General features: G+C 55.4%; 1 protein-coding gene across 1 annotated transcript in view; it reads right to left on the bottom strand.

Moving 5' to 3' along the window:
* LOC137313988 (NACHT, LRR and PYD domains-containing protein 3-like) overlaps nucleotides 1–11,962 on the bottom strand; it is a 51,293-nt gene extending 39,331 nt beyond the window's left edge. The window contains exon 1 of the mRNA XM_067979672.1: nucleotides 10,642–11,962. Within this exon, the coding sequence (XP_067835773.1) occupies nucleotides 10,642–11,098 (457 nt within the window). The 5' untranslated portion in view covers nucleotides 11,099–11,962. The remainder of the gene's footprint in view (nucleotides 1–10,641) is intronic.
* Between the last annotated feature and the right edge of the window lie 2,811 nt (nucleotides 11,963–14,773).

The following is a 14,773-nucleotide window of genomic DNA, read 5'->3' as shown; positions in this document are numbered from 1 at the left end:
TCAACCTCACTCTCAGTACTGACACGCTCCATCACCCTCACTCTCTGTACTGAACGCTCCATCACCCTCACTCTCAGTACTGACCCGCTCCATCATCCTCAATCTCAGTACTGACCCGCTCCATCATCCTCACTCATCGTGCTGACCCGCTCCATCACCCTCACTCTCAGTGCTGACCCGCTCCATCACCCTCACCCTCTGTACTGACCCGCTCCATCAACCTCACTCTCAGCACTTACCCGCTCCATCACCCTCACTCTCAGCACTGATCCGCTCCATCACACTCACTCTCAGCACTGACCCGCTCCATCACCCTCACTCGAAGGACTGACCCGCTCCATCACCCTCACTCTCAGCACTGACCCGCTCCATCAACCTCACTCTCAGAACTGACCCGCTCCATCATACTGACTCTCAGCACTGACCCGCTCCATCACCCTCACTCTCACTGCTGACCCGCTCCATCACCCTCACTTTCAGTACTGATCGGCTCCATCACCCTCACTCTCACTACTGACCCTCTCCATCACCCTCACTCTCAGTAGTGAACCGCTCCATCACCCTCACTCTCAGTACTGACCCTCACCATCACGCTCACTCTCAGTACTGACCCGCTTCATCACCCTCACTCTCAGTACTGACCCGCTCCATCACCCTCACTCTCAGTACTGAACCCCTACATCAACCTCACTCTCAGTACTGATCCGCTCCATCAACCTCTCTCTCAGTACTGACCCTCTCCATCACCCTCACTCTCAGTACTGACCCGCTTAATCACCCTCACTCTCAGTACTGACACGATCCATCACCCTCACTCTCAGTACTGACCCGCTCTATCACCCTCACTCTCAGTACTAACCCGCTCCATCACACTCACTCTCAGTACTGACCCGCTCCATCACCCTCACTCTCAGTACTGACCCACACCATCACACACACTCTCAGCAATCACCCGCTCCTTCACCCTCACTCTCAGTGCGGACCCGCTCCATCAACCTCACTCTCAGTACTGACCCGCTCCATCAACCTCACTCTCAGTACTGACACGCTCCATCACCCTCACTCTCTGTACTGAACGCTCCATCACCCTCACTCTCAGTACTGACCCGCACCATCACTCTGACTCTCAGTGCTGACCCGCTCCATCACCCTCACTCACAGTACTGACCAGAACCATCACCCTCACACTCAGTACTGTCCCTCACCATCACCCTCACTCTCAGTACTGACACGCTCCATCACCCTCACTCTCAGTACTGACCCGCTCCATCACCATCACTCTCAGTACTGACCCGCTCCATCAACCACACTCTCAGTGCTGACCATCTCCACCACCCTCAATCTCAGTACTGACCCGCTCCATCACCCTCATTCTCAGCACTGGCCTGCTCCATCACCCCCACTCTCAGTACTGACCCGCTCCATCACCCACACTCTCAGTACTATCCGGCTCCATCACCCTCACTCTCAGTACTGTCCCTCATCATCACCCGCACTCTCAGTACTGACCGGCTCCATAACCCTCACTCTCAGTACTGACCCTCACCATCACGCTCACTCTCAGTACTGACCCGCTTCATCACCCTCACTCTCAGTACTGAACCCCTACAGCAACCTTACTCTCAGTACTGATCCGCTCCATCAACCTCTCTCTCATTACTGACCCGCTCCATCACCCACACTCTCAGCACTGACCCGCTCCATCACCCTCACTCTCAGACCTGACCCGCTTCATCACCCTCACTCTCAGTACTGACCGGCTCCATCACCCTCACTCTCAGTAGTGACCCTCACCATCACCCTCACTCTCAGTACTGACACGCTGCATCACCCTCACTCTCAGCACTGACCCGCTCCATCACCCTCACTCTCAGAACTGACCCGCTCCATCACCCTCGCTCTCAGTACTGACCCGCTCCAACAACCTCACTCTCAGTACTGACCCACTCCATCACCCTCACTCTCAGTACTGACCCGCTCCATCACCCTCTCTCTCAGTATTGACCCGCTCCAGCACCTTCACTCTCAGTACTGACCCGCGACATCACCCTCACTCTCAGTACTGACCCGCTCCATCACCCTCACTCTCAGATCTGACCCGCTCCATCACCCTCACCCTCTGTACTGACCCGCTCCATCACCCTCACTCTCAGTACTGACCCACACCATCACACACACTCTCAGCAATCACCCGCTCCTTCAACCTCACTCTCAGTGCGGACCCGCTCCATCAACCTCACTCTCAGTACTGACCCGCTCCATCAACCTCACTCTCAGTACTGACACGCTCCATCACCCTCACTCTCTGTACTGAACGCTCCATCACCCTCACTCTCAGTACTGACCCGCTCCATCATCCTCAATCTCAGTACTGACCCGCTCCATCATCCTCACTCATCGTGCTGACCCGCTCCATCACCCTCACTCTCAGTGCTGACCCGCTCCATCACCCTCACCCTCTGTACTGACCCGCTCCATCAACCTCACTCTCAGCACTTACCCGCTCCATCACCCTCACTCTCAGCACTGATCCGCTCCATCACACTCACTCTCAGCACTGACCCGCTCCATCACCCTCACTCGAAGGACTGACCCGCTCCATCACCCTCACTCTCAGCACTGACCCGCTCCATCAACCTCACTCTCAGAACTGACCCGCTCCATCATACTGACTCTCAGCACTGACCCGCTCCATCACCCTCACTCTCACTGCTGACCCGCTCCATCACCCTCACTTTCAGTACTGATCGGCTCCATCACCCTCACTCTCACTACTGACCCTCTCCATCACCCTCACTCTCAGTAGTGAACCGCTCCATCACCCTCACTCTCAGTACTGACCCTCACCATCACGCTCACTCTCAGTACTGACCCGCTTCATCACCCTCACTCTCAGTACTGACCCGCTCCATCACCCTCACTCTCAGTACTGAACCCCTACATCAACCTCACTCTCAGTACTGATCCGCTCCATCAACCTCTCTCTCAGTACTGACCCTCTCCATCACCCTCACTCTCAGTACTGACCCGCTTAATCACCCTCACTCTCAGTACTGACACGATCCATCACCCTCACTCTCAGTACTGACCCGCTCTATCACCCTCACTCTCAGTACTAACCCGCTCCATCACACTCACTCTCAGTACTGACCCGCTCCATCACCCTCACTCTCAGTACTGACCCACACCATCACACACACTCTCAGCAATCACCCGCTCCTTCACCCTCACTCTCAGTGCGGACCCGCTCCATCAACCTCACTCTCAGTACTGACCCGCTCCATCAACCTCACTCTCAGTACTGACACGCTCCATCACCCTCACTCTCTGTACTGAACGCTCCATCACCCTCACTCTCAGTACTGACCCGCACCATCACTCTGACTCTCAGTGCTGACCCGCTCCATCACCCTCACTCACAGTACTGACCAGAACCATCACCCTCACACTCAGTACTGTCCCTCACCATCACCCTCACTCTCAGTACTGACACGCTCCATCACCCTCACTCTCAGTACTGACCCGCTCCATCACCATCACTCTCAGTACTGACCCGCTCCATCAACCACACTCTCAGTGCTGACCATCTCCACCACCCTCAATCTCAGTACTGACCCGCTCCATCACCCTCATTCTCAGCACTGGCCTGCTCCATCACCCCCACTCTCAGTACTGACCCGCTCCATCACCCACACTCTCAGTACTATCCGGCTCCATCACCCTCACTCTCAGTACTGTCCCTCATCATCACCCGCACTCTCAGTACTGACCGGCTCCATAACCCTCACTCTCAGTACTGACCCTCACCATCACGCTCACTCTCAGTACTGACCCGCTTCATCACCCTCACTCTCAGTACTGAACCCCTACAGCAACCTTACTCTCAGTACTGATCCGCTCCATCAACCTCTCTCTCATTACTGACCCGCTCCATCACCCACACTCTCAGCACTGACCCGCTCCATCACCCTCACTCTCAGACCTGACCCGCTTCATCACCCTCACTCTCAGTACTGACCGGCTCCATCACCCTCACTCTCAGTAGTGACCCTCACCATCACCCTCACTCTCAGTACTGACACGCTGCATCACCCTCACTCTCAGCACTGACCCGCTCCATCACCCTCACTCTCAGAACTGACCCGCTCCATCACCCTCGCTCTCAGTACTGACCCGCTCCAACAACCTCACTCTCAGTACTGACCCACTCCATCACCCTCACTCTCAGTACTGACCCGCTCCATCACCCTCTCTCTCAGTATTGACCCGCTCCAGCACCTTCACTCTCAGTACTGACCCGCGACATCACCCTCACTCTCAGTACTGACCCGCTCCATCACCCTCACTCTCAGATCTGACCCGCTCCATCACCCTCACCCTCTGTACTGACCCGCTCCATCACCCTCACTCTCAGTACTGACCCACACCATCACACACACTCTCAGCAATCACCCGCTCCTTCAACCTCACTCTCAGTGCGGACCCGCTCCATCAACCTCACTCTCAGTACTGACCCGCTCCATCAACCTCACTCTCAGTACTGACACGCTCCATCACCCTCACTCTCTGTACTGAACGCTCCATCACCCTCACTCTCAGTACTGACCCGCTCCATCATCCTCAATCTCAGTACTGACCCGCTCCATCATCCTCACTCATCGTGCTGACCCGCTCCATCACCCTCACTCTCAGTGCTGACCCGCTCCATCACCCTCACCCTCTGTACTGACCCGCTCCATCAACCTCACTCTCAGCACTTACCCGCTCCATCACCCTCACTCTCAGCACTGATCCGCTCCATCACACTCACTCTCAGCACTGACCCGCTCCATCACCCTCACTCGAAGGACTGACCCGCTCCATCACCCTCACTCTCAGCACTGACCCGCTCCATCAACCTCACTCTCAGAACTGACCCGCTCCATCATACTGACTCTCAGCACTGACCCGCTCCATCACCCTCACTCTCACTGCTGACCCGCTCCATCACCCTCACTTTCAGTACTGATCGGCTCCATCACCCTCACTCTCACTACTGACCCTCTCCATCACCCTCACTCTCAGTAGTGAACCGCTCCATCACCCTCACTCTCAGTACTGACCCTCACCATCACGCTCACTCTCAGTACTGACCCGCTTCATCACCCTCACTCTCAGTACTGACCCGCTCCATCACCCTCACTCTCAGTACTGAACCCCTACATCAACCTCACTCTCAGTACTGATCCGCTCCATCAACCTCTCTCTCAGTACTGACCCTCTCCATCACCCTCACTCTCAGTACTGACCCGCTTAATCACCCTCACTCTCAGTACTGACACGATCCATCACCCTCACTCTCAGTACTGACCCGCTCTATCACCCTCACTCTCAGTACTAACCCGCTCCATCACACTCACTCTCAGTACTGACCCGCTCCATCACCCTCACTCTCAGTACTGACCCACACCATCACACACACTCTCAGCAATCACCCGCTCCTTCACCCTCACTCTCAGTGCGGACCCGCTCCATCAACCTCACTCTCAGTACTGACCCGCTCCATCAACCTCACTCTCAGTACTGACACGCTCCATCACCCTCACTCTCTGTACTGAACGCTCCATCACCCTCACTCTCAGTACTGACCCGCACCATCACTCTGACTCTCAGTGCTGACCCGCTCCATCACCCTCACTCACAGTACTGACCAGAACCATCACCCTCACACTCAGTACTGTCCCTCACCATCACCCTCACTCTCAGTACTGACACGCTCCATCACCCTCACTCTCAGTACTGACCCGCTCCATCACCATCACTCTCAGTACTGACCCGCTCCATCAACCACACTCTCAGTGCTGACCATCTCCACCACCCTCAATCTCAGTACTGACCCGCTCCATCACCCTCATTCTCAGCACTGGCCTGCTCCATCACCCCCACTCTCAGTACTGACCCGCTCCATCACCCACACTCTCAGTACTATCCGGCTCCATCACCCTCACTCTCAGTACTGTCCCTCATCATCACCCGCACTCTCAGTACTGACCGGCTCCATAACCCTCACTCTCAGTACTGACCCTCACCATCACGCTCACTCTCAGTACTGACCCGCTTCATCACCCTCACTCTCAGTACTGAACCCCTACAGCAACCTTACTCTCAGTACTGATCCGCTCCATCAACCTCTCTCTCATTACTGACCCGCTCCATCACCCACACTCTCAGCACTGACCCGCTCCATCACCCTCACTCTCAGACCTGACCCGCTTCATCACCCTCACTCTCAGTACTGACCGGCTCCATCACCCTCACTCTCAGTAGTGACCCTCACCATCACCCTCACTCTCAGTACTGACACGCTGCATCACCCTCACTCTCAGCACTGACCCGCTCCATCACCCTCACTCTCAGAACTGACCCGCTCCATCACCCTCGCTCTCAGTACTGACCCGCTCCAACAACCTCACTCTCAGTACTGACCCACTCCATCACCCTCACTCTCAGTACTGACCCGCTCCATCACCCTCTCTCTCAGTATTGACCCGCTCCAGCACCTTCACTCTCAGTACTGACCCGCGACATCACCCTCACTCTCAGTACTGACCCGCTCCATCACCCTCACTCTCAGATCTGACCCGCTCCATCACCCTCACCCTCTGTACTGACCCGCTCCATCACCCTCACTCTCAGTACTGACCCACACCATCACACACACTCTCAGCAATCACCCGCTCCTTCAACCTCACTCTCAGTGCGGACCCGCTCCATCAACCTCACTCTCAGTACTGACCCGCTCCATCAACCTCACTCTCAGTACTGACACGCTCCATCACCCTCACTCTCTGTACTGAACGCTCCATCACCCTCACTCTCAGTACTGACCCGCTCCATCATCCTCAATCTCAGTACTGACCCGCTCCATCATCCTCACTCATCGTGCTGACCCGCTCCATCACCCTCACTCTCAGTGCTGACCCGCTCCATCACCCTCACCCTCTGTACTGACCCGCTCCATCAACCTCACTCTCAGCACTTACCCGCTCCATCACCCTCACTCTCAGCACTGATCCGCTCCATCACACTCACTCTCAGCACTGACCCGCTCCATCACCCTCACTCGAAGGACTGACCCGCTCCATCACCCTCACTCTCAGCACTGACCCGCTCCATCAACCTCACTCTCAGAACTGACCCGCTCCATCATACTGACTCTCAGCACTGACCCGCTCCATCACCCTCACTCTCACTGCTGACCCGCTCCATCACCCTCACTTTCAGTACTGATCGGCTCCATCACCCTCACTCTCACTACTGACCCTCTCCATCACCCTCACTCTCAGTAGTGAACCGCTCCATCACCCTCACTCTCAGTACTGACCCTCACCATCACGCTCACTCTCAGTACTGACCCGCTTCATCACCCTCACTCTCAGTACTGACCCACTCCATCACCCTCACTCTCAGTACTGAACCCCTACATCAACCTCACTCTCAGTACTGATCCGCTCCATCAACCTCTCTCTCAGTACTGACCCTCTCCATCACCCTCACTCTCAGTACTGACCCGCTTAATCACCCTCACTCTCAGTACTGACACGATCCATCACCCTCACTCTCAGTACTGACCCGCTCTATCACCCTCACTCTCAGTACTAACCCGCTCCATCACACTCACTCTCAGTACTGACCCGCTCCATCACCTTCACTCTCAGCACTGACCCGCTCCATCAACCTCACTCTCAGCACTGACCAGCTCCACCACCCTCACTCTCAGTACTGACCCGCTCTGTCACCCTCACTCACAGTGCTGACCCGCTCCATCACCCTCAATCTCAGTACTGACCCGCACCATCACCCTCACTCATCGTGCTGACCCGCTCCATCAACCTCACTCTCAGTGCTGACCCGCTCCATCATCCTCACCCTCTGTACTGACCCGCTCCATCACCCTCACTCTCAGTACTGACCCACACCATCACACACACTCTCAGCAATCACCCGCTCCTTCACCCTCACTCTCAGTGCGGACCCGCTCCATCAACCTCACTCTCAGTACTGACCCGCTCCATCAACCTCACTCTCAGTACTGACACGCTCCATCACCCTCACTCTCTGTACTGAACGCTCCATCACCCTCACTCTCAGTACTGACCCGCACCATCACTCTGACTCTCAGTACTGATCCGCTCCATCAACCTCTCTCTCAGTACTGACCCGCTCCATCACCCTCACTCTCAGTACTGACCCGCTTAATCACCCTCACTCTCAGTACTGACACGCTCCATCACCCTCACTCTCAGTACTGACCCGCTCTATCACCCTCACTCTCAGTACTGACCCGCTCCATCACACTCACTCTCAGTACTGACCCGCTCCATCACCTTCACTCTCAGCACTGACCCGCTCCATCAACCTCACTCTCAGCACTGACCCGCTCTGTCACCCTCACTCACAGTGCTGACCCGCTCCATCACCCTCAATCTCAGTACTGACCCGCACCATCACCCTCACTCATCGTGCTGACCCGCTCCATCAACCTCACTCTCAGTGCTGACCCGCTCCATCATCCTCACCCTCTGTACTGACCCGCTCCATCACCCTCACTCTCAGTACTGACCCGCTCCATCACCCTCACTCTCAGTGCTGACCCGCTCCATCAACCACATTCTCAGTGCTGACCAGCTCCACCACCCTCACTCTCAGTACTGACCCGCTCCATCACCCTCACTCTCAGTACTGACCTGCTCCATCACCCCCACTCTCAGTACTGACCCGCTCCATCACCCACACTCTCAGTACTATCCGGCTCCATCAACCTCACTCTCAGTACTGTCCCTCATCATCACCCGCACTCTCAGTGCTGACCGGCTCCATAACCCTCACTCTCAGTACTGACCCTCACCATCACGCTCACTCTCAGTACTGACCCGCCTCATCACCCTCACTCTATGTACTAACCCGCTCCAGCACCCTCACTCTCAGTACTGATCCGCTCCATCAACCTCTCTCTCAGTACTGACCCGCTCCATCACCCACACTCTCAGTACAAACCCGCTCCATCACCCTCACTCACAGTGCTGACCCGCTCCATCATCCTCAATCTCAGTACTGACCCGCTCCATCACCCTCACTCATCGTGCTGACCCGCTCCATCACCCTCACTCTCAGTGCTGACCCGCTCCATCACCCTCACCCTCTGTACTGACCCGCTCCATCAACCTCACTCTCAGTACTTACCCGCTCCATCACCCTCACTCTCAGCACTGACCCGCTCCATCACACTCACTCTCAGCACTGACCCGCTCCATCACCCTCACTCTCAGTACTGACCCGCTCCAACACCCTCACTCTCAGTACTGACCCGCTCCATCACCCTCAATCTATGTACTGACCCGCTCCATCACGCTCACTCTCAGTACTGACCCGCTCCATCAACCTCACTCTCAGAACTGACCCGCTCCATCACACTGACTCTCAGCACTGACCCGCTCTATCAACCTCACTCTCACTGCTGACCCGCTCCATCACCCACACTTTCAGTACTGATCGGCTCCATCACCCTCACTCTCAGTACTGACCCGCTTAATCACCCTCACTCTCAGTACTGACCCGCTCCATCACACTCACTCTCAGTACTGACCCGCTCTATCACCCTCACTCTCAGTACTGACCCGCTCCATCACCCTCACTCTCAGTACTGACCCGCTCCATCAACTTCACTCTCAGCACTGACCCGCTCCATCACCCTCACTCTCAGTACTGACCCGCTCCATCACCCTCACTCTCAGTACTAACCCGCTCCGTCACCCTCACTCACAGTGCTGACCCGCTCCATCACCCTCAATCTCAGTACTGACCCGCTCCACCACCCTCACTCATCGTGCTGACCCGCTCCATCACCCTCACTCTCAGTGCTGACCCGCTCCATCATCCTCACCCTCTGTCCTGACCCGCTCCATCACCCTCACTCTCAGTACTGACCAGCTCCATCACACTCACTCTCAGCAGTGACCTGCTCCATCAACCTCACTCTCAGTACTCACCCGCTCCATGACCCTCACTCTCAGGACTGACCCGCTCCATCAACCTCACTCTCAGTACTGACCCGCTCCTTCACCCTCACTCTCAGTACTGACCCGTTCCATAACCCCCACTCTCAGTACTGTCCCGCTCCATCACCCTCACTCTCTGAGCTGACCCGATCCATCACCCTCACTCTCAGTACTGACCCGCTCCATCACCCTCACTCTCTGTCCTGACCCGCTCGTTCATCCTCACTCTCAGTCCTGACCCGCTCCATCACCCTCACTCTCAGTGCTGACCCGCTCCATCACCCTCAATCTCAGTGCTGATCCGCTCCATCACCCTCACTCTCAGTCCTGACCCGCTCCATCACCCTCACTCTCAGTGCTGATCCGCTCCATCACCCTCACTCTCAGTGCTGACCCGCTCCATCACCCTCACTCTCAGTGCTGATCCGCTCCATCACCCTCACTCTCAGTCCTGACCCGCTCCATCACCCTCACTCTCAGTGCTGATCCGCTCCATCACCCTCACTCTCAGTCCTGACCCGCTCCATCACCCTCACTCTCTGAACTGACCCGCTTCATCACCCTCACTCTCAGTACTGACCACTCCCCGTCCTGCAGCACCAACCTGCCACTTTATTCAACCACATGCCGCGCGGCCTTCGATTCAGCGATCTGGAGATCAGCCCCCTGGCCCGGACCCTCCGCTCCTCATCGCCGCCCATCATCACCGCCACTTTGGGCATCCTGGGCTGGAACCGCCTCTCCTTCACGAACGAGTACAAATTCGGAAAGACCTGGAACCAATCCCCATCGTCCAAGAACCAAACCTCATCATCCAAGAACCAATCCTCATCATCGCCGATCATGACCTGGAACCGCTGCTCCTCCTCGGCCTGGGCCCGCTCCGCTTCTCGGAACCGCTCCTCCGCCACCTGCAACCACCCCTCCACGGTCTGGAACCACTGCTCACCGCCGCCCCTCTTCACCGCCGCCTTCTGCCGCTCCACCATGGTCCGGAACCGCCGCTCCAAGACCTGGAACTGCTGTTCCACGGCTTGTATCCGATCCTCTGCCGCCGCCATCACGGCTCCCCGCCCGACCCTCCACCCGGGCCGGCCGCGATCACAAAATGGCCGCCAGTGATCGCACGGAGCAAACTCCGCCCGTAAGAGGCAGTGCGCCTGCGCACAACACAGCCCCGTCCCGTGAATAAAGATGACGTGGAGATGCTGGTGATGGACTGGGGTGGTGAAATGTCAGGAGTCTTACAACACCAGGTTATAGTCCAACAGTTTTATATCAGATCACAAGCTTTCAGGAAAGGATGCCCCAGAGCATGGTACATTGGCGAGACCATGCAGGCACTGCGACAACGGATGAACGACACGGCGCAACAATCGCCAGACAGGAGGGTTCCCTCCCAGTCGAGGAACACTTCAGCAGTCAGGGACATTCAGCCTCCGATCTTCGGGTAAGTGTTCTCCAAGGCGGCCTTCGAGACACACGACAACGCAAAATCGTCGAGCAGAAATTGATAGCCAAGTTCCGCACCCATGAGGACGGCCTCAATCGGGATCTTGGGTTCATGTCACGCTACACGTAACCCCACCAGCGAAAAAAAAGTTTTCTGTTTTTAGTACAACGGGTCATTCTCTGTCTTTCACTTCCTTTCGGATGTTTCGCTCTCTCTCTCTGTCTGTCTTTGGGTTCGGACCGTTTGTATATTCAGTCGTCCTGTATGTAATGTCTGTCTGTCTGATTGCCTTGACAACGGGCAGTTGGAAAGATTATCTGTAATCACCTGGCATTGTTCTCTGAATATAAATGCGGCACCTTCCGTGGAATCCCAAACTCACCTAACGAAGGAGAAAGCCTCCGAAAGCTTGTGCTTTTCAAATAAAACTGTTGGACTATAACCTGGTGTTGTAAGATTCCTTACACGTTAATAACGTGACCGAGGGCTGTGGTGGGGGGAGAGGGGGCGTGGTGGGCGGAGAGGGGGCGTGGTGGGGGAGAGGGGTAAAGGGACAGGGCGTGGTGGGGGGAGAGGGGGACGTGGTGGGGGAGTGGGGTAACGGGACAGGGCGTGGTGCGGGAAGGGGTCGTGGTGAAGGGGAGGGGTAACGGGACAGGGCGTGGGGTGGAGTGCGGTAACGGGACAGGGCGTGGGGGGAGTGGGGTAACGGGACAGGGCTTGGGGGGTGAGTGGGGTAACGGGACAGGGCGTGGGGGGAGTGGGGTAACGTGACAGGGCGGGGGGAGTGGGGTAACGGGACAGGGCGTGCGGGGGAGAGGGGTAACTGGACCGGGCGTGGGGGAGAGTGGTGTAACGGGACCGGGCGTAGGGGGGGAGTGGGGTAACGGGACCGTGCATGGGGGGGGGGTGGTGTAACGGGACAGGGCGTGGTGGGGGAGAGGGGGGCGTGGTGGGGGGAGTGGTGTAACGTGACTGGGCGTGGGGGGAGTGGGGTAACGGGACAGGGCATGGGGTGAGTGGGGTAACGGGACAGGGCGTGGTGGGGTGAGATGGTTAACGGGACAGGGCGTGGTGGGGGAGAGGAGGGCGTGGTGGGGGAGAGGGGGCGTGGTGGGGTAGTGGGCTAATGGGACTGGGCGTGGGTGGGGAGTGTGGTAACGGGACTGGGCGTGGGGGGTAGTGGGGTTACGGGACAGGGCGTGGGGGGAGTGCGGTAACTGGACAGGGCGTGGGGGGAGTGGGGTAACGGGACAGGGCGTGCGGGGGAGAGGGGTAACTGGACCGGGCGTGGGGGGGAGTGGGGTAACGGGACCGTGCGTGGGGGGGTGTGGTGTAACGGGACAGGGCGTGGTGGGGGAAAGGGCGGCGTGGTGGGGGGAGTGGTGTAACGTGACTGGGCGTGGGGGGAGTGAGGTAACGGGACAGGGCGTGGTGGGTGTGAGGGGTAACGGGACAGGGCGTGGTGGGGGAGAGGGGGCGTGGTGGGGTGAGATGGGTAACGGGGCAGGACGTTGTGGGGGAGAGAGGGGCGTGGTGGGGGGAGGGGGGCGTGGTGGGGGAGTGGGCTAATGGGACAGGGCGTGGGTTGGGAGTGGGGTACCGGGACAGGGCGTGGTGGGTGAAAGCGGGCGTGGTGGGGGGAGAGGGGGGCGTCGGGGGGAAGTGGGGTAACGGGGCCGGGCGTGGGGGGGAAGTGGGGTAACGCCAGCTTCTCCAACTTATCCACGTAACTGAAGTCCCTCATTCGTGGAATCATTCTCGTAAATCTTTTCTGCACCCTCTCTCAGGCCTTCACATCTTTCCTGAAGTCGAATGGCCAGAACTAGACACAGTACTCCAGTTGTGGTCAAACCAATGTTTTTAAACGTTCAACATATCTTCCATGCTTTTGTACTCTATGCCTCTATTTAGAACAAGAACATGCATTAATATATCACCTCTAACATAGTAAAATGTCCCAAGGAGCGATTATCAAACAAAATTTCACAATATTGTGATAAGGATATATTGGGACAAATGACCAAAATCCTGGTCGATGAGGTAGGTTTTAAGGAGCATCTTAAATGAGGAGAGGGAGGTGGAGAGGTTTAGGGACGGAATTCCAGAGCTTGGGGTCCAGGCAGCTGAAGGCACGGCCGCCAATGGTGGAGTGATGGAAATCGGGGGATAGGCAAGAGGCCAGAATTGGAATAGCGCAGAGATCTCGGAGGGTTGCAGGCACGATTCCACCTTAACTGCGGTGGGCGCGGCTGCGCATCAGTTTGTTGTTTGCCACGCATATCATCATTCCGTCTGCTAACCAAACCAGTGCTCTCTGGTGGGGATGCTGCTGAGGTGACGTCAGCTACCAATCAATTTGTCGCAAGGGCGGGAGTTCAAGTTAGGTCGGACGGGAGTGTTGGACTGCAGATGTCGGCGTCTGGTGTGGGTCAGTGGTACAGCTGCTCAGAGACCGGTCTCCACAAATAGTGTACAGTCCGATGGAGAGATAGATATAGATCAATAGATATATGTAAAAGTTTAGATGGATAGAGAAGAAATAGTGCAAAAGTTTAGATATAGAAGAAATAGCTTAAAAGTTTATAGATATTGAAGAAATTTTGTAAAAGTTTATAGATATAGAAGAAATAGTGTAAAAGTTTAGAGATAAAGCAGAAATAGTCTAAAAGTTTAGAGATATAGACGGAATAGTGTAAAAGTTTATGCATGTCGAAGAAATAGTGTAAAAATGTATGGATATAGAAGAAATCGTGTAAAAGTTTATATACATCGAAGAAATAGTGTTAAAGTTTATAGATATAGAAGAAAAAATGTAAAAATTTATAGATATTGTAAAATTATATACTAACTTGACTAAAGTGTAAACATGTGTATATTGGATAAATAAATACACATATTTTCGTCCCTTCATTATATAACTGACTTGAGTTTCCAATCAGAAAACTTGAGCACACGAGGATTCAGTAAAGATATAATGAGGAGATGTGTTCAATTAAATGAAAGCTTTTCACCTCCAGTGCGAATTGTGGAGAACTATTATTTTAGTCTCAAGACAAAGACATTTAAGGCATTGGTAGCAAATAACATTGGAGGGAGTCTCCGATTAGTGCAATTAACAGTTTTTGTCACCATCCTATTCAACGTTAGCTTCTGAAGTAAACTACAAATGAACCCAAATTACCCGGCATATTGTAATAATTGTTTATCGATTTCCATATTTCATATTTACAAATTAAGTTATTCTGACAGATCATCTGTTATTAAAGATCCTTCTACGATT

This window comes from Heptranchias perlo, unplaced genomic scaffold (assembly GCF_035084215.1).
Source record: "Heptranchias perlo isolate sHepPer1 unplaced genomic scaffold, sHepPer1.hap1 HAP1_SCAFFOLD_50, whole genome shotgun sequence".
NCBI classification, from domain to species: domain Eukaryota; kingdom Metazoa; phylum Chordata; class Chondrichthyes; order Hexanchiformes; family Hexanchidae; genus Heptranchias; species Heptranchias perlo.
The sequence above is the reverse complement of the archived record's forward strand: the minus strand, read 5'-3'. Positions and strand labels throughout refer to the sequence as shown.